Raw genomic sequence first — 21773 nt, forward strand, 5'->3', positions numbered from 1 at the left:
TTTGGCCCAATTGTATCATTGATGGGGTCCAAGCGGCTCTGATTGTAGGCGAACTATAAATCCCAGAAAACTACAACTCTCAAATTTTAAGGTCTAATTTTCCCCAAACTCCACCAATGTTGACATTTGGGCATATTGAGTATTGGTGCCAAGTTTGATCCAGATTCATTGTTTGGAGTGCATAGTGTCTCTGGATGTAGGTGAACTATAAATCCTAGCAAACTACAACTCTCAAATTTTAAGGTCTAATTTTCCCCAAACTCCACCAATGTTGACATTTGGGCATATTGAGTATTGGTGCCAAGTTTGATCCAGATCATCATGGTTTGCGTCCATAGTGTCTCTGGATGTAGGTGACCTATAAATCCCAGCAAACTACAACTCCCAAATGCCAAGGTCTAATTTCCCCCAAACTCTACCAATGTTGACATTTGGGCATATTGAGTATTGGTGCCAAGTTTGATCCAGATCATCATGGTTTGCGTCCATAGTGTCTCTGGATGTAGGTGACCTATAAATCCCAGCAAACTACAACTCCCAAATGCCAAGGTCTAATTTCCCCCAAACTCCACCAATGCTGACATTTGGGCATATTGAGTATTGGTGCCAAGTTTGATCCAGATCATCATGGTTTGCGTCCATAGTGTCTCTGGATGTAGGTGACCTATAAATCCCAGCAAACTACAACTCCCAAATGCCAAGGTCTAATTTCCCCCAAACTCCACCAATGCTGACATTTGGGCATATTGAGTATTGGTGCCAAGTTTGATCCAGATCATCATGGTTTGCGTCCATAGTGTCTCTGGATGTAGGTGACCTATAAATCCCAGCAAACTACAACTCCCAAATGCCAAGGTCTAATTTCCCCCAAACTCCACCAATGCTGACATTTGGGCATATTGAGTATTGGTGCCAAGTTTGATCCAGATCATCATGGTTTGCGTCCATAGTGTCTCTGGATGTAGGTGACCTATAAATCCCAGCAAACTACAACTCCCAAATGCCAAGGTCTAATTTCCCCCAAACTCCACCAATGTTGACATTGGGCATATTGAGTATTGGTGCCAAGTTTGGTCCAGAGCTATTGTTTGGAGTCCACAGTGCTCTCTGGACGTAGGTGAACTACAACTCCCACCAAACCCCAAATCGGGAATGCCACCATCGTGCAAATCCATTTATTTGGAAACGAGTGAACCGAAGGCACTGGGAAGACGGATGGGTTGGGGGGCTGGTTCCCGGCCGTGGCCTACGAGGCCTTGGTGCCCATTTGGGGGTCGTGCTTGGAGCCCCCCAAACACTTGGGGGCCTCGATGCCTTGGGGGTTCTTCTCCCACTGCTCGGGGGTCTTGGCCTGGATGGAGAGGGCGTGGACCGGGCCGGAGAGCTCTTCCTGGAGGATCTCGTTGACCAGCCGGTGCCGGTGGATGAGCGAGAGGCCCTCGAAGCGCCGGCTGGCCACGATCACCCGGAAGTGGGTCTCCGAGCCCCGCGGCACGGCGTGCATGTGGCTGTCGTTGGCCACCTCCAAGTGGACCGGGTCCAGGGCGCGCTGGAGCTTGGAACGAATCCCCGACGCCACCGGCTTCCCCTCCATGGGTCCCGGCGGAGACGAGAAGGATCGGGCCGAGAAGCAAGTGGGGCGGAAGAGGGTCCGGCCGAGGAACAAGAGGCCGGCGGAGATCATCAGCAAGGCCTGCAAGGTGGGAGGACAGAGAAAGATTGTTATATCATTACTATTATTATTGACACAAAGACATAGTATGACACAGCAAACAAGATCGATATGCAGGATTTCGTATCACAAAATCACAAGTCGAACACTTCCCAAGTGTCTAGGACTGTGTGATGTTTATTATTATTATTATTATTATTATTATTATTATTATTATTATGACACAGCAAACAAGATCGATATGCAGGATTTCGTATCACAAAATCACAAGTCAAACACTTCCCAAGTGTCTAGGACTGTGTGATGTTTATTATTATTATTATTATTATTATTATTATTATTATTATTATTATTATTATGACACAGCAAACAAGATTGATATGGAGGATTTCGTATCACAAAATCACAAGTCAAACACTTCCCAAGTGTCTAGGACTGTGTGATGTTTATTATTATTATTATTATTATTATTATTATTATTATTATTATTATTATTATTATTATTATGACACAGCAAAGAAGATAGATATGCTGGATTTCGTATCACAAAATCACAAGTCAAACACTTCCCAAGTGTCTAGGACTGTGTGATGTTTATTATTATTATTATTATTATTATTATTATTATTATTATTATTATTATTATGACACAGCAAACAAGATCGATATGCAGGATTTCGTATCACAAAATCACAAGTCAAACACTTCCTAAGTGTCTAGGACCGTGTGATGTTTATTATTATTATTATTATTATTATTATTATTATTATTATGACGACACAGCAAACAAGATCGATATGCAGGATTTTGTATCACAAAATCACAAGTCGAACACTTCCCAAGTGTCTAGGACTGTGTGATGTTTATTATTATCATTATTATTATTATTATTATTATTATTATTATGATACAGCAAACAAGATCGATATGCAGGATTTCGTATCACAAAATCACAAGTCAAACACTTCCTAAGTGTCTAGGACCGTGTGATGCTTATTATTATTATTATTATTATTATTATGACGACACAGCAAACAAGATAGACATGCCGGATTTCGTATCACAAAATCACAAGTCGAACACTTCCCAAGTGTCTAGGACTGTGTGATGTTTATTATTAATATTATTTTATTATGACACAGCAAAGAAGATAGTAGTGGGTTACCACAGAAATAATAACAATAATAATTATGATTATGATTATTATTGTATGACACAGCAAAGAAGATAGATATGCTGGATTTCGTATCACAAAATCCCAAGTCGGACACTTCCCAAGTGTCTAGGACTGTGTGATGTTTATTATTATTATTATTATTATTATTATTATTATTATTATTATGACACAGCAAACAAGATAGATATGCTGGATTTCGTATCACAAAATCACAAGTCGAACACTTCCCAAGTGTCTAGGACTGTGTGATGTTTATTATTAATATTATTTTATTATGATACAGCAAACAAGATAGTAGTGGGTTACCACAGAAATAATTATTATTATGATTATGATTATTATTGTATGACACAGCAAAGAAGATAGATATGCTGGATTTCGTATCACAAAATCCCAAGTCGGACACTTCCCAAGTGTCTAGGACTGTGTGAATTTTATTATTATTATTATTATTATTATTATTATTATTATTATTATTATGACACAGCAAACAAGATAGACATGCTGCATTTCGTATCACAAAATCACAAGTTGGACACTTCCCAAGTGTTTAGGACTGGGTGATTTTATTATTATTATTATTATTATGACACAGCAAACAAGATAGATATGCTGGATTTCGTATCACAAAATCACAAGTCGAACACTTCCCAAGTGTCTAGGACTGTGTGATGTATTATTATTATTATTATTATTATTGTGTGACACAGCAAACAAGATAGATATGCTGGATTTCGTATCACAAAATCACAAGTCGAACACTTCCCAAGTGTTTAGGACTGGGTGATGTATTATTATTATTATTAATAATAATAATAATAATAATAATACATCACCCAGTCCTAAACACTTAATAATAATAATAATAATTGTCAGCTCACCACAGCCGCTCCTGAATGAACACACGAGACTCTCTGTGGTATCACCAGGAACTTTTACTGTAGGAAACATGAACATCAGAAAAGCCAAGAATGGGAGGCTCCGGCCAACCCTCCTTTATATACCCTCCCCCTCATTTGAACAGTCTCTTCCCGCTCAGTAAAACCCCGCGCAAATTCCCCGCCAAGTCCATCAGCCGTTTCTCCTCCGAGTCCTGGGACGCAGGTGTCTTATCAATGTCAGTGACCCTGAAACTCAGAGCCACATCCAGGCTCTAGTAGCAGGGTTCTGACATGGCGTCCTCCTCCCCTTCGTCCTGGAAGGAAAAGATTAAACACAACTATTGTTCTCCGCTGTCCAGAGTTCCTTTATACTTTTTTAACAGGCTGCAATGGAATACCGGGTGTACCTTTCCTAGGTCCTTTGGTAGCCTCAGCTCATAGGTCACTTCGTTTATTCTTTTTGCTACCCTGAATGGCCCTATATAGCGTGGAGCCAATTTCTTGGATGGGAACCCCAATTTCAGGTTTTTTGTGCTCAGCCAAACCAGATCTCCTTCGCCCAATTTGTCCCCCTCTCGGCGCCTACGATCCGCAAAGAGCTTGTACTTCTTTTGTGTTTCCCGCAATGCCTCTACCACGGTTTGCCACCCTTGCTTGATTTTGGCCGGCCATTCCTCGTCGGTCTGGCCCTCCCCTTCCTTCCACTCGGGTAGCCTGGGGAAAGGTGCCACCTCCTGTCCGTATACTATTTCGAATGGGGCACGACCTGTGGCCGAATGTACGGCCCCGTTAAAAGCCATCTCAGCAAACGGAAGAAGGTCCGCCCAATCATCCTGTCTATAATTGGTGTACATCCTTAAGAATTGGCACAGTGTCTGTTGGGTACGTTCGACCCCCCCGTTGGTCGCGGGATGAAAGGCCGAGCTCAGGTTCCTTTCTGCTCCTAACAGCTGTAAGAATTTTCCCCAAAATTTTGCAGTAAATTGGACTCCCCGGTCACTAATTATCTTGTCGGGACACCCATGTAGGCGATATACATGCTTCACATACAAATCAGCAAGTTTTTCAGCTGAAGGGAGTTTTGGCAGAGCCACAAAGTGTGCCTGTTTTGAGAATAGGTCCAATATTGTCCAAATGTATCTGTGGCCTCTGCTGGGGGGTAGTTCGCCTACAAAATCCATGGCTACGCATTCCCATGGCCTCATGGGCTCCACCACCTTCTGCAATAGCCCCTGGGGCTTCCCCGGTGGTGTTTTTCCCTCTGCACATAATTCACACTGCGTGACGTATCCCCTGGCGTCTTTCCTCATTCCGGGCCACCAGCATTGTTTGGCCAACAGTTTAATAGTCCTGGTGGGGCCTAGATGACCCGCACCCTTGTTATCATGGTACTTCCTTAACATTTCTCGTCTTAAACATTCAGGAATATACAATTTCTTATTTACAAACACCAAATCCCCACACAATTCTCCCTTTTCTTTGTTTGTTTGTAACCATTTGTCCATTCCATACGCTCGCTTCAACTCTTCCTCCCATATTTCTCCTCCCCCCGTGGAAATGGCAGTACGTTTGTTTTCTTTGGCCGCTTGTGCTCGAGTTAGTACTGCCAGGCCCCATTGCTTATCAAGAAAAATACTCCCTTCAGATTCCTGAATTCCTCCCCCGTGCTGAGGCATCCGAGAGAGAGCGTCAGCGAGTATATTATGTTTCCCCTGGAAGAATCTGAGTCTGAAATCAAAACGGCTGAAATATTGGGCCCATCTAATTTGCTTCGCTGATAGTTTACGAGGGGATCTTAGATACTGTAAATTTCTATGGTCAGTCCACACCTCAAACGGTGTTCCACTTCCTTCCAGAAAGTGTCTCCAGCACTCTAGTGCTTTTAGAATCGCTAAGGCTTCTCTCTCCCAAATCGGCCAGTTTTTTTCTGTATCGCTAAACTTTTTTGACAGATAGCCACATGGCTTCAGGTTCCCCCCCTCGTCTTTCTGTAGCAGAACTGCCCCATATGCCCGGTCTGACGCATCGCAATGTAATACAAAGGCTTTAGACATATCAGGGTGCTGTAGGACAGGCTCCTCAGTAAAACGCTTTTTAAGGGCTTCGAAAGCTTCCTGGCATTCTATTGTCCAGGTCAGTTTGGCCCCTGGGGCCTTCACTTTGGCTGTTTCTCCCCTGCCTTTAGTCTTTAACAAATCCGTTAATGGCAAAGTGAGGCGCGCAAAGTCCTTGATAAATGTTCTATAGAAGTTTGCGAACCCTAGGAAGGATTGCAGCTGCTTCCGTGTTTTGGGGGCTTCCCACCCCCTCACGTCTTCTACCTTCGCAGGGTCCATCGCCACTCCCTGGGAGGAAATCCTATACCCCAGAAAGTCTATCTGGTCTTTATTGAACTCGCACTTGGCAAGCTTCGCATACAGTTTTGCTTCTCTCAACTTTTGCAGGACTTCCCTGACTAGTTCTATGTGTTGCTCCTTAGTCCGAGATACTAACAATATGTCATCTAAAAAAACAAAGACTCCCTTGTACAACAATGGATGCAACACTTCGTTGATTAATTGCATGAACGCGGCGCCTCCGCCGCACAAACCGAAAGGGAGCACACGATAATTGAATAATCCGAATGCACAGGAGAAGGCCGTCTTCCACCTGTCCTCTGGTTTAATCTGCAATTTATGGTACGCTTCAATTAAGTCCAATTTAGTGAATATCTGTCCCTCCGATAACTGGGCGATCAAGTCCTTCACTAAAGGTAGGGGGTATTTATTTCCAGAACTGATTGCATTCAGGCCCCTGTAGTCAATGCAGAGCCTCAGCGTTTGGTCCTTTTTGCGCCTGAACAACACAGGCGCCCCTAGAGGGGAATTTGAAGGCTCTATGAAACCCCTCGCTAGGTTTTTATCAATGTATTTTCTCAGTTCCTCCTTTTCCCTAGCCGACATTGGGTATATTTTTGCCTTAGGAAGCTCTGCTCCTGGGACTAGCTCTATCTTCACTTCAACTCTCCGCTTCGGTGGGAAACTGTCTGCTTCCTTCTCATCAAATACGTCCACAAAATCCCGATACTCTGGGGGTAATTTATCTGCCAGTTCTGCTATCCTGATAGAGTCTTCCTCCCCCCTTTTCCCCGGCTCCCTTTCCACTTCCTGGCTCCCTCCTTCCAACTTCATCCTGAAGATCATGCTCTTATCCTCCCAGTTGATTTGCGGGTTGGCCTGCCCCAGCCATGGCATGCCTAGTATAACATTATAGCTGGCTATTTGTGATATCACAAATGACACCTTTCCTTCCCAACTCCCTATCTTACACTTTACATCTTCGGCACTGTACTTAGCTAATGATCCCGATGCTGTGGATCCGTCCAACTGCGAAAAAGCTATTGGGGATTCTAGGTTCGTTCTTTCGCATCCCAATCCCTCGGCTAATTCAGGGGAGATGATGTTCCTGGAACATCCACAATCCACAAATGCTTTGCAGGTTGCTTGTTTGCTGCCACTTTCCAGCTGAATGGGGACCACTATCATGGCTTTGTCCTGACTTACCAACCCCCCCGAGTGGTGCCTCATCGGTGGTTCTTCCTCGGCGCGTTTCCCTGCCACGGCTCTTGGTTTGGGCGGGCCTCCGCCTTCCCCTTTTCTCTGCCAGCACTCGGCAGCCCTGTGGCCCAAACGGCCGCACACGAAGCAGCCCCTCCTGCTGGTGCTCACGTTCCCTGTCGGCTCCGTTCTCCTCCCGGCTGGGGTTGATCCCTCCTTCCGGCTCCCCTCTTTCATCTGCGGCCGCTGCTGTAGCCCTCCTCGGTGCCTCCTCGCCTGGGCCAGCGATGTCTCGATGCAGGGTTCTGACTTGGCGGGGAATTTGTAGTAGCAGGGTTCTGACTTGGCGGGGAATTTGCGCGGGGTTTTACTGAGCGGGAAGAGACTGTTCAAATGAGGGGGAGGGTATATAAAGGAGGGTTGGCCGGAGCCTCCCATTCTTGGCTTAGTGTCAGCTCACCACAGCCGCTCCTGAATGAACACACGAGACTCTCTGTGGTATCACCAGGAACTTTTACTGTAGGAAACATGAACATCAGAAAAGCCAAGAATGGGAGGCTCCGGCCAACCCTCCTTTATATACCCTCCCCCTCATTTGAACAGTCTCTTCCCGCTCAGTAAAACCCCGCGCAAATTCCCCGCCAAGTCCATCAGCCGTTTCTCCTCCGAGTCCTGGGACGCAGGTGTCTTATCAATGTCAGTGACCCTGAAACTCAGAGCCACATCCAGGCTCTAGTAGCAGGGTTCTGACATAATAATAATAATAATAATACATCATTATTATTATTACATTGTTATTAGTATTAATCATTATTATATCATTATTATATCGTTACTATTGTTATTATATCGTTATTATTGTTATTATTATATTGTTATTATATCATTATTATTACATTGTTGTTATTATGTTGTTGTTGTTATTATTATTATTATTATTATTATTATTATTATTATTATTATTATTATGTAGTTGAAGGCTTTCATGGCCAGAATCACTGGGTTGCTGTGAGTTTTCTTGGCTGTCTGGCCATCTATGGCAGGCATCCTCAGAGGTTGTGAGGTCTGTTGGAAACTGGGCAAGGGATATATAAACCCATAATGGGATCTCTTAATTATTTTGATTAATATGATTATAAAATAATATGTATTATAATCATATCTATTAAAATAATAATTATATTACAGCAGAGTCTCACTTATCCAGGCTAAACGGGCTGGCAGAACCTTGGATAAGCGAATATCTTGGATAATAAGGAGGGATTAAGAAAAAGCCTATTAAACATCAAATTAGGTTATGATTTCACAAATTAAGCACCAAAACATCATGTTATACAACAAATTTGACAGAAAAAGTCGTTCAATACGCAGTAATGTTATTGTTGTAATTACTGTATTTACGAATTTGGCACCAAAATATCACGATGTATTGAAAACATTGACTACAAAAATGTGTTGGATAATCCAGAACGTTGGATAAGCGAGGCTTGGATAAGTGAGACTCTACTGTATTAAAATAATAATATAGAATAATAATAATAATAATAATAATAATAATAATAATAATAATAATAATAATTTAATAGGTTGAATATCTTTTATGCAAAATGCATTGGGGCCAGAAGTGTCGGGGATTTTGGAATACAGTAGAGTCTCACTTATCCAACATAAACGGGCCGGCAGAACCTTTGATAAGCGAATATGTTGGATAATAAGGAGGGATTAAGGAAAAGCCTATTAAACATCAAATTAGGTTATGATTTTACAAATGAAGCACCAAAACATCATGTTATACAGTAATTTGGCAGAAAAAATAGTTCAATACACAGTAATGCTATGTAGTAATTACTGTATTTACGAATTTAGCACCAAAATATCACGATATATTGAAAATATTGACTACAAATATGCGTTGGATAATCCAGAATGTTGGATAAGTGAGACTCTACTGTACTGAATAATAATAAAATAGTAACACGTTGGATATCCTTTATGCAAAAGGCATTGGGACCAGAAGTGTCGGGGATTCTGGAATACCTGCATTGGCCTATCGGCACTTAATGAGATCTCTTAATTATTTTGATTATAAAATATAAATAAATAATAATAATACTGAATAATAATAAAATAGTAACAGGTTGGATATCCTTTATGCAAAAGGCATTGGGAACAGAAGTGTCGGGGATTCTGGAATACCTGCATTGGCCTATCGGCACTTAATGAGATCTCTTAATTATTTTGATTATAAAATATAAATAAATAATAATAATACTGAATAATAATAAAATAGTAACAGGTTGGATATCCTTTATGCAAAAGGCATTGGGAACAGAAGTGTCGGGGATTCTGGAATACCTGCATTGGCCTATCGGCACTTAATGAGATCTCTTAATTATTTTGATTATAAAATATAAATAAATAATAATAATACTGAATAATAATAAAATAGTAACAGGTTGGATATCCTTTATGCAAAAGGCATTGGGAACAGAAGTGTCGGGGATTCTGGAATACCTGCATTGGCCTATCGGCACTTAATGAGATCTCTTAATTATTTTGATTATAAAATATAAATAAATAATAATAATACTGAATAATAATAAAATAGTAACAGGTTGGATATCCTTTATGCAAAAGGCATTGGGACCAGAAATGTCGGGGATTCTGGAATACCTGCATTGGCCTATCGGCACTTAATGAGATCTCTTAATTATGTTAATTATTACAATCAAAACTATTATTATTATTATCTAATGGGTTGAAAATCCTTAATGCAAAATGCATTGGGGCCAGAAGTGTCGGGGATTTTGAAATAACTACAATTGGCCTATATATGCATTTAAAGGGATCTCTTAATTATTTTAATTATTAAAATCATAACTATTATTATTATTATGACAAAAAGGACCAATCTGAAAGCAAAAGGCATGGTGGATATTTCTGGGGCAGTTTGGATTTGGGGGCTGGGGCTCCTGAGCATGTGCAGAGTGCCAGGATCCATAATAATGGATAAACAAAAGGCATGGTGGATATTTCTGGGGCAGTTTGGATTTGGGGATGGGCTCCTGAGCATGTGCAGAGTGCCAATGCAATGCAAATCATGCAAACTCCCTTTGCAACTCACCTTCCCCCTTCTTTGTGCTTCTTCTTCTGACCTTCCTGTTTCCTTCCTCCTTTCCTCCACCGAAATGGATTCTGGGAAAGCGAGTTCTGTTTTGCAGCCCAACAAAACTCCATTTCCCAGCAGGCTTAGGGGCAGCTCTTCCTTTCCTGCTTCCTCTTTGCATTCTGGGAGCTGTAGTTTTCTTGGGGAGGAATCTTTATTTCCACCTGCAGATGGTGGAGTTTGCAGTTGGGAAGCTGGCTTTTTGCAGTTAATGAAATGAAGGTAGGTTTTTTTTCAATTAATTAAATGAAGGTGGGTTTTGCAATTAATTAAATGATGGAGGTTTTGCAATTAACTAAATGAAGGTGGGTTTTGCAATTAATTAAACGAAGGTGGGTTTTGCAATTAATTAAATGAGGGTGGGTTTTGCAATTAATTAAATGAAGGTTTTGCAATTAATTAAAGGAAGTTTGCAATTAATTTTTGCAATCCCACAATTAAATAAAAGTATAGTTTGCAATTAAATGAAAGCTTAGTTTGCAATGAGTTTAACCCAGAGAGCAGATTCCCACCTGGAGCTTGCAACTTTTGGGTGCAGCTACACTGTGGCTTTAACCCAGTTTAATCCCGCTTGCAATTAATTAAAGGAAGGTTGCAATTAATTTTTGCAATCCCACAATTAAATGAAAGCTTAGTTTGCAATGAGTTAACCCAGAGAGCAGATTCCCACCTGGAGCTTGCAACTTTTGGGTGCAGCTACACTGTGGCTTTAACCCAGTTTAATCCCGCTTGCAATTAATTAAAGGAAGGTTGCAATTAATTTTTGCAATCCCACAATTAAATGAAAGTATAGTTTGCAATGAGTTAACCCAGAGAGCAGATTCCCACCTGGAGCTTGCAACTTTTGGGTGCAGCTACACTGTGGCTTTAACCCAGTTTAATCCCGCTTGCAATTAATTAAAGGAAGGTTGCAATTAATTTTTGCAATCCCACAATTAAATGAAAGTATAGTTTGCAATGAGTTAACCTGGAGAGCAGATTCCCACCTGGAGCTTGCAACTTTTGGGTGCAGCTACACTGTGGCTTTAACCCAGTTTAATCCCGTTTGCGATTAATTAAAGGAAGGTTGCAATTAATTTTTGCAATCCCACAGTTAAATGAAAGCTTAGTTTGCAATGACTTAACTTGGAGAGCAGATTCCCACCTGGAGTTTGCAATTTTTGGGTGCAGCTACACTATGGCTTTAACCCAGTTTAATCCCGCTTGCAATTAATTAAAGGAAGGTTGCAATTAATTTTTGCAATCCCACAATTAAATAAAAGTATAGTTTGCAATTAAACGAAAGCTTAGTTAACCTGGAGAGGAGATTCCCACCTGGAGCTTGGAACCTTTTGGGTGCAGCTACACTGTGGCTTTAACCCAGTTTAATCCCGCTTTAACTTCCCTGGTTTAATGCTATGGAATCCTGGGATTGGTACAGTCCTGGGATTGAGCAGAAAAGACCTTGTAAAAATACAATGCAATGATCCTGCATCGAGCAGTTCCAAGTGGTATCAAACCGGGTTAAGTCTCCAGTGTGGATGCACCTTTAAGGCGGTAATGAAACCTTATTAGGTGCAGCTGTGCATCAAGGAATGAGGCAGTTGCGTTGCTTCTTTAACAAAGGGCAGAAATCAAGTCGAATATATATATATATATATATATATATATATATATATATATATATATATATATTGAACCATTATTATTATTATTATTATTACTACTATTATTATTGTACCTTATTCCAAACCAACACAAGTTCCACGTGTGAATGGAAACAATCCTGCCAGGTAAGCCTTGCACGTGTTAATACAGTGCATTTTATCCAAAAATAGTGGAAATACAATATATTTTGACCCCAAAATGTGTGCAAAAATGCTCCAATTTAGTGACAATGCAGCATCCAATGCTCCCAAAATAATGGAAATACAGTATATTTTATCCAAAATAGTTGCCCATGTAAATACAGCGTCTTTTTAGCTTCAAATTAGTGTAATCATAACACCTACAAGGGACTACAACTCCCATTATGCTAGGAAAACTCAAAACTCCCCTTATATTGTAATGCAGTTCCAAAAATGGCCACTGGATGGCAGCAGAGGACAAGGATGGGGATTGGCTGACAAAGATAGTCCCAAAGTAGCAAACTTTTCAATTTGTTTGTTCTTCCCTAACAACAACAACAACAACAACAATTATAATAGCCCAATATTCAGAGACGAATCCCAGACCCCTGGAACTATTGTGCTGTGTTATATGTACATGTAAAATAACAACAATAGCAGCAACAACATAAGATACAAATATAATGTTGATGCTGGGGATGGAAATATAATAATAGTGTTATGGTCATTGTTGTTGTTGTTATTATTATTATTGTACCCACATCATTCATATACACACACATATACATAAGCATACACACACATATATATACTGTACACAAATATAATAGTGTTATTATGGTCATTGTTGTTTTGTTGTTGTACCCACATCATTCATATACACACACATATACATAAGCATACACACACACACACACACACATATATATATACTGTACACAAATATAATAGTGTTATTATTATGGTCATTGTTGTTTTGTTGTTGTACCCACATCATTCATATACACACACATATACATAAGCATACACACACACACACACATATATATACTGTACACAAATATAATAGTGTTATTATGGTCATTGTTGTTTTGTTGTACCCACATCATTCATATACACACACATATACATAAGCATACACACACACACACACACACACACATATATATATATACTGTACACAAATATATTAGTGTTATTATGGTCATTGTTGTTTTGTTGTTGTTATTGTACCCACATCATTCATATACACACACATATACATAAGCATACACACACACACATATACATACTGTACACAAATATAATAGTGTTATTATGGGCATTGTTGTTTTGTTGTACCCACATCATTCATATACACACACATATACATAAGCATACACACACACACACACACACACACACACATATATATACTGTACACAAATATAATAGTGTTATTATGGTCATTGTTGTTTTGTTGTTGTACCCACATCATTCATATACACACACATATACATAAGCATACACACACACACACACACACATATATATATACTGTACACAAATATAATAGTGTTATTATTATGGTCATTGTTGTTTTGTTGTTGTACCCACATCATTCATATACACACACATATACATAAGCATACACACACACACACACATATATATACTGTACACAAATATAATAGTGTTATTATGGTCATTGTTGTTTTGTTGTACCCACATCATTCATATACACACACATATACATAAGCATACACACACACACACACACACACACATATATATATATACTGTACACAAATATATTAGTGTTATTATGGTCATTGTTGTTTTGTTGTTGTTATTGTACCCACATCATTCATATACACACACATATACATAAGCATACACACACACACATATACATACTGTACACAAATATAATAGTGTTATTATGGGCATTGTTGTTTTGTTGTACCCACATCATTCATATACACACACATATACATAAGCATACACACACACACACACACACACACACACATATATATACTGTACACAAATATAATAGTGTTATTATGGTCATTGTTGTTTTGTTGTTGTACCCACATCATTCATATACACACACATATACATAAGCATACACACACACACACACATATATATACTGTACACAAATATAATAGTGTTATTATGGTCATTGTTGTTTTGTTGTACCCACATCATTCATATACACACACATATACATAAGCATACACACACACACACACACACACACATATATATACTGTACACAAATATAATAGTGTTATTATGGTCATTGTTGTTTTGTTGTACCCACATCATTCATATACACACACATATACATAAGCATACACACACACACACACACACATATATATATATACTGTACACAAATATATTAGTGTTATTATGGTCATTGTTGTTTTGTTGTTGTTATTGTACCCACATCATTCATATACACACACATATACATAAGCATACACACACACACATATACATACTGTACACAAATATAATAGTGTTATTATGGGCATTGTTGTTTTGTTGTTGTTGTTGTTATTGTTATTGTACCCACATCATACAAATACACATACATAAGTATATACACACACACATATATGTAGATATACACGCCACACACATACACATTCTAACAACACATTGTTATTATATATATACATAAATGTAATGTGCATAATTGGGACCGAGTTGACAACAAAACCACTGGGCCAAATCACACCAAATGTGGCCACAGTACTCATCACTTTCCAAGGAGTGACTTTGCAGCTTCAAAGTCTGGCTGCTTCATACCTAGGGGACTCCATTGTTGGTCAACTTGAATACCATTGAACAGCCTTGCAGCTTCAAAGCCTGGCTGCTTCATACCTAGGGGAGTCCATTGTTACCTAACTTGAATACAATTGAATAGCCTTGCAGCTTCAAAGCCTGGCTGATTCATACCTAGGGGATTCAATTGTTGGCCAACTTGAATACCATGAAATAACCTTGCAGCTTCAAAGCCTGGCTGCTTCATACCTAGGGGACTCCATTGTTACCTAACTTGAATACCATTGAATAGCCTTGCAGCTTCAAAGCCTGGCTGCTTCATACCTAGGGGACTCCATTGTTGGCCAACTTGAATACCATTGAATAGCCTTTCAGCTTCAAAGCCTGGCTGCTTCATACCTAGGGGACTCCATTGTTGGCCAACTTGAATACCATTGAATAGCCTTTCAGCTTCAAAGCCTGGCTGCTTTATACCTCGGGGAACTCGTGACCGGGCACAGCTAGTATATGTATATTTCCTGTCATTATCCTGGATTTGGGACTACTTTCAGTCATATATAGAATATTGCACAACCTTTGCAAACGTCATCATCAGATGATAATGCCTCTTGGGACCTGGGTTCGAATCCCCGCTGTGTGAGTCACATTCTCTCAGCCTCGGCAAAGGAATAATTGCTCGGAAATGACTCACAGCAAATAAATGGGATATTAATAATGGATGCCGCGATGAAAAGCGCGTGATACGGGCCGGAGGGAAGAACGCAGCTTGCTCTCATTAACCCAGAAAAGGAATTCGCTGGAAATTGAAATCTTAGCGTTCAAAAGAACATCCAGTGCACGCAAAACCATTTTGCCATAAAGACACCATCAAAGCCCTCCCGACAGATGGCCATCCAGCCTCATTGAATCAGAAAATCCTAGAGTTGGAAGGGACCCCTAAAGGGCCATCCAATCCAACCCTCCCCTCCCCCCAAACTGCATTCATTCAACAGTCCAACCTCATTTTGCTATAAAAACACCATCAAAGCCCTCCCGGCAGATGGCCATCCAGCCTCATAGACTTTAGCAGGTTCATGGAAAAATAGGGCTAGAGAATCAAAGAGTCAGAAGAGATCCCCAAAGGCCATCCAGTCCAACACCGTTCTGCTGGAACGAAAGACACCATCAAAGCCCTCCTGACTGATGGCCATCTGGCCTCTGTTTATAAAACCTCCAGAGACAATAATAATAATAATAATAATAATAATAATAATAATAATAATAATAATAATAGATCCCTGGAGTTGGAAGGGACCCCAAAGGCCATCCAATCTATCCCCATTCTGCTGAAATGAAAGACACCATCAAAGCCCTCCCGACTGATGGCCATCTGGCCTCTGCTGAAAAACATTCAATAGAAGGAGACCCCATCTTCATCATTATAATAAAATCATATTATTATTGTAGAATTATCGAATTGGAAGAGACCTCAAGAGCCATTCAGTCCAATTCCATTCTGCCCGAGCAAAAGGCACAATCAAAGCCCTCCCGACAGATGGTCATCCAGCCTCTTTTTAATAATAATAATAATAATAATAATAATACCATAGAATCCTAGAATTGGAAGGGACCTCAAGGGCCATTCAGTCCAATCCCATTCTGCCTGAGCAAAAGGCACAATCAAAGCCCTCCTGACAGATGACCATCCAGCCTCTTTTTAATAATAATAATAATAATAATAATAATAATACCATAGAATCCTAGAATTGGAAGGGACCTCAAGGGCCATTCAGTCCAATCCCATTCTGCCTGAGCAAAAGGCACAATCAAAGCCCTCCTGACAGATGACCATCCAGCCTCTTTTTAATAATAATAATAATAATAATAATAATACCATAGAATCCTAGAATTGGAAGGGACCTCAAGGGCCATTCAGCCCAATCCCATTCTGCCTGAGCAAAAGGCACAATCAAAGCCCTCCTGACAGATGACCATCCAGCCTCTTTTTAATAATAATAATAATAATAATAATAATAATAATAATAATACCATAGAATCCTAGAATTGGAAGGGACCTCAAGGGCCATTCAGTCCAATCCCATTCTGCCTGAGCAAAAGGCACAATCAAAGCCCTCCCGACAGATGACCAGCCAGCCTCTGCTTTGAAACCTCCTCATCCGGGATAGAACTTGCTCTGTGTTCAGTTTCATCTCTCCAGTTTCTCATTCATTCTTCCAGCCTGACCTCATGAATAACGCGTTTATTAAAGTCCCCAAAAGCTATAACAATTTCTTGATCAATTCACATTTTCTGGTTTCTTCCCAATATATATCGGTTTTTTTCCCCCCCCTTTCCAAACCCAAAAGGCCTCCCAGGAGCCCTGGAAGGGAAGGAGAGGGAACGGGACTGATTAAAATGCAAATCGGATGGAAATTAAAGTGGGAAAAAATAATGAAAAAAGAAGTCCGATTCTTCAGAGCCAAGAGGAGAGAGAAATGAATGACGGGAGATCCAAAGCAGAGTTCGGTTTGCAAAGACTGTCGTTATGATAAGGGATGGATCTACACTGCCAAATAAATGCAGTTTCGGGGGTTGGATTGGATGCCCTTTAAGGGTTCTTTCCAATCCTAGGATTCTATGATTCAATGAGGATGGATGGCCATCTGTCGGGAGAGCTTTGATGGTGTCTTCATGGCAAAATGAGGTTGGACTGGATAGCCTTTACGGATTCCTTCCAAGTCTAGGATTCTGTCATTCAATGAGACTGCATGACCATCTGTAGGGAGGGCTTTAATGGTGCCTTAATGCCAAAATAGGGATGGACTGGATGTCCTTTAGGGGTCCCTTCCAACGCTAGGATTCTATGATTCAATGAGGATGGATGACCATCTGTTGGGAGGGCTTTGATGGTGCCTTGATGGTCAAAAAGGGATGGACTGGATACACTTTAGGGGTCCCTTTCAATGCTAGGATTCTATGATTCAATGAGGCTGGGTGGCCATCTATTGGGAGGGCTTTGATGATGCCTTACTAACAAAATGAGGTTGGTCTGGATGTCCTTTAGAGGTTCCTTCCAACTCTAGGATTCTAGGATTCAATGAGACTGCATGACCATCTGTTGGAAGGGCTTTGATGGTGTCTATGGCAAAATAGGGATGGACTGGGTGCCCTTTAGAGGTCCCGTTCAACTCTAGGATTCTAGGATTCGATGAGGCTGGGTGGCCATCTGTTGGTAGGGCTTGGATGGTGTCTTTATGGCAAAATTAGGTTGGACTGGATACCCTTTAGGGGTTCCTTCCAACCCTAGGATTCTATGATTCAATGAGGATGGATGGTCATCTGTTGGAGAGCTTTGATGGTGCCTTAATGCCAAAATAGGGATGGACTGGATAACCTTTAGGGATCCGGTCCAACCCAAGGATTCTATGATTCAATGAGACTGCATTACCATCTGTAGGGAGGGCTTTGATGGTGCCTTGCTGGCCAAATGAGGTTGGGCTGGATACCCTTTCGGGGTCCCTTCAGTGATTCAATGAGGGTGGGTGGCCATCTGCTGGGAGGGCTTGGATGGTGCCTTTATGGCCAAATATGTTTGGACTGGATGCCCTTTAGGGATACATTCCAACCCTAGGATTGTATGATTCAATGAGACTGCATGATCATCTGTCGGGAGGACTTTGATGGTGTATCTATGGCAAAATGGGGTTGGACTGGATGCCCTTTAGGGGTTCCTTTCAACCCTAGGATTCTGTCATTCAATGAGGCTGGGTGGCCAACTGTCGGGAGGGCTTTGATGGTGTCTTTATGGCAAAATGGGGTTGGTCTGGATGCCCTTTAGGGATCCCTTCCAAGTCTAGGATTCTGTCATTCAATGAGGCTGGGTGGCCATCTGTCGGGAGGGCTTTGATGGTGCCTTACTGACAAAATAGGGATGGACTGGATGCCCTTTAGAGGTCCCGTTCAACTCTAGGATTCTAGGATTCAATGAGGCTGGATGGCCATCTGTCCGGAGGGCTTTGATGGTGCCTTACTGACAAAATAGGGATGGACTGGATGCCCTTTAGAGGTCCCGTTCAACTCTAGGATTCTAGGATTCAATGAGGCTGGATGGCCATCTGTCGGGAGGGCTTTGATGGTGCCTTACTGACAAAATAGGGATGGACTGGATGCCCTTTAGAGGTCCCGTTCAACTCTAGGATTCTAGGATTCAATGAGGCTGGATGGCCATCTGTCCGGAGGGCTTTGATGGTGCCTTACAAGCCAAATAGGATTGGTCTGGATGGCCTTTAGGGGTCCCTTCCAAGTCTAGGATTCTGTCATTCAATGAGACTGTATAACTATCTGTCGGGAGGGCTTTGATGGTGCCCTTATGGCAAAATGGGGTTGGACTGGATGCCTTTTAGGGGTCCCTTCCAACCCTAGGATTCTGTCATTCAATGAGGCTTGGTGGCAATCTGTTGGGAGGGCTTTGATGGTGTCTTTATGGCAAAATGGGGTTGGTCTGGATGCCCTTTAGGGATCCCTTCCAAGTCTAGGATTCTGTCATTCAATGAGGCTGGGTGGCCATCTGTCGGGAGGGCTTTGATGGTGCCTTAATGCCAAAATAGGGATGGACTGGTTGCCCTTTAGGGATCCTGTCCAACCCTAGGATTCTATGATTCAATGAGACTGCATGATCATCTGTCGGGAGGGCTTTGATGGTGTCTCTATGGCAAAATGGGGTTGGACTGGATGCCCTTTAGGGGTTCCTTCCAACCCTAGGATTCTGTCATTCAATGAGGCTGGGTGGCCATCTGTCGGGAGGGCTTTGATGGTGCCTTACTGACAAAATAGGGATGGACTGGATGCCCTTTAGAGGTCCTGTTCAACTCTAGGATTCTATGATTCGATGAGTCTGGGTGGCCATCTGTCGGGAGGGTTTGGATGGTGTTTTTATGGCAAAATGAGGTTGGACTGTCGAATGAATGCAGTTTGGGGGGGTTGGATTGGATGGCCCTTTAGGGATCCCTTCCAACTCTAGGATTCTGTGATTCAATGAGGCTGGGTGGCCATCTGCCGGGAGGGCTTTGATGGTGTCTCTATGGCAAAATTGGGTTGGTCTGGATGCCCTTTATGGGTCCCGTTCAACTCTAGGATTCTAGGATTCAATGAGGCTGGATGGCCATCTGTCCGGAGGGCTTTGATGGTGCCTTACAGGCCAAATAGGGTTGGTCTGGATGGCCTTTAGAGGTCCCTTCCAAGTCTAGGATTCTGTCATTCAATGAGACTGTATAACTATCTGTCGGGAGGGCTTTGATGGTGTCCCTATGGCAAAATGAGGTTGGGCTGGATGCCCTTTAGGGGTCCCTTCCGACTGTAGGATTCGGTGATTCGAACTGTGCCCCCAGCCTCCTGCTGTCCTCATTTCCTGGTCTTTTCCAGCTGTATTTATCCCCTCGTTTTATTTATTACAAGTATTTTTAGACCGGCCTTCGGCTGAATTCCCAAGGCGGTTTTTAGTAGAGAAGGGGAGGGAGCGAGAAAAAGAAGAGAAAAAGGCAGAGGAATCGATGCTCATGGACATGAAACAACTGGCAGGAAAAGTGTCAGCAGGATGGGAATCCTGTCGGAGAGGAAAATGAGGTAGAGAAGAATGACAACAACAAATACTAACAACAACAACAATTATTATTATTATTATTCCATTATTATTATTATTATTATTATTATTTTATTATGACACAGCAAACAAGATAAGAGATACAAAATCCAGCATATCTATCTTGTTTGCTGTGTCATAATAAAATAATAATAATAATGATGGAATAATAATTGCAGTTATTCCATTATTTTATTTTTTGTTATTATTACTATTACTCATTATTATTATTATTATTTTATTATAACACAGCAAACAAGATAGACATGCTGGATTTCATATCACAAAATGACAAGTCGAACACTTCCCAAGTGTCTAGGACTGTGTGATGTATTTTCGGATGATGCGTGCAGATCCCAGTCGGGTGGCCTTTTGCAATTGGCAGATCGTGATTTTGTCAATGTCTATTGTTTCCATATGCCGGCTGAGATCTTTTGGCAAGGCACCCAATGTGCCGATCACCACCGGGACCACCTGCACTGGTTTCTGCCAGAGTCTTTGAAGTTCAATCTTGAGGTCCTGAGAGCGGCTGAGTTTTTCCTGTTGTTTTTCTTCAATGCGACTGTCACCTGGGATGGCGACATCAATGATCCAAACCTTTTTCTTTTCCACAACTGTGATGTCTGGTGTGTTGTGTTCCAGAACTTTGTCAGTCTGGATTCGGAAGTCCCACAGTATCTTTGCGTGCTCATTCTCCAATACTTTTGCAGGTTTGTGATCCCACCAGTTCTTTGCTGCTGGGAGGTGGGACTTGAGGCATAAGTTCCAATGAATCATTTGGGCCACATAGTTGTGCCTCTGTTTGTAGTCTGTCTGTGCGATTTTCTTACAGCAGCTGAGGTTATGATCCATGGTTTCGTCGGTTTCCTTGCACAGTCTGCATTTTGGGTCATCAGCTGATGTTTCGATCTTGGCCTGAATTGCCTTTGTCCTGATGTCTTGCTCCTGGGCTGCAAGGATCAGGCCTTCTGTCTCCTTCTTCAGGGTCCCATTCGTGAGCCAGAGCCAGGTCTTCTCCTTATCAGCTTTTCCTTCAATTTTGTCAAGGAACTTTCCATGCAGTGTTTTGTTGTGCCAGCTGTCAGCTCTAGTTTGTAGTGCGGTTTTCTTGTACTGTTTTTTTTCTGCTGTGCTTTGAGGAGTTTCTGATTTTTGACTTCAATCAAAGCAGGTTCTTCACTTTGCTTTCCATCTTCTGCCAGGGCATGTTCTTCTTCTTTTACTCCTTGTTTGACTTGTAAGAGTCCTCTGCATATATTATTATTATTATTATTATTATTATTATTATTATTATTATTATTATTATTATCATCACTAGCTTGTGTACCTAACCCTCCTA

General features: G+C 41.3%; 2 protein-coding genes across 2 annotated transcripts in view; one reads left to right on the plus strand and one right to left on the minus strand.

Annotated features, from left to right (window-relative positions):
* Window positions 1–1161: 1161 nt before the first annotated feature.
* On the minus strand, window positions 1162–10622 carry bola1 (bolA family member 1). Its single transcript, XM_062964954.1, has 2 exons — window positions 10391–10622; window positions 1162–1693 (listed from the first exon to the last, which is right to left on the minus strand). Exon 2 carries the CDS (start codon window positions 1682–1684, stop codon window positions 1247–1249), a length of 438 nt encoding a protein of 145 aa, XP_062821024.1. The 5' UTR covers window positions 1685–1693; window positions 10391–10622; the 3' UTR covers window positions 1162–1246.
* The window catches only part of sema6c (semaphorin 6C), a 220482-nt gene continuing 209273 nt past the window's right edge, over window positions 10565–21773 (plus strand). Inside the window, exon 1 of the mRNA XM_062964943.1 lies at window positions 10565–10654. The gene's annotated coding sequence lies outside the window, so the exon portion shown is untranslated. The remainder of the gene's footprint in view (window positions 10655–21773) is intronic.

Source organism: Anolis carolinensis, unplaced genomic scaffold (genome assembly GCF_035594765.1).
Source record: "Anolis carolinensis isolate JA03-04 unplaced genomic scaffold, rAnoCar3.1.pri scaffold_14, whole genome shotgun sequence".
Lineage (NCBI taxonomy): Eukaryota > Metazoa > Chordata > Lepidosauria > Squamata > Dactyloidae > Anolis > Anolis carolinensis.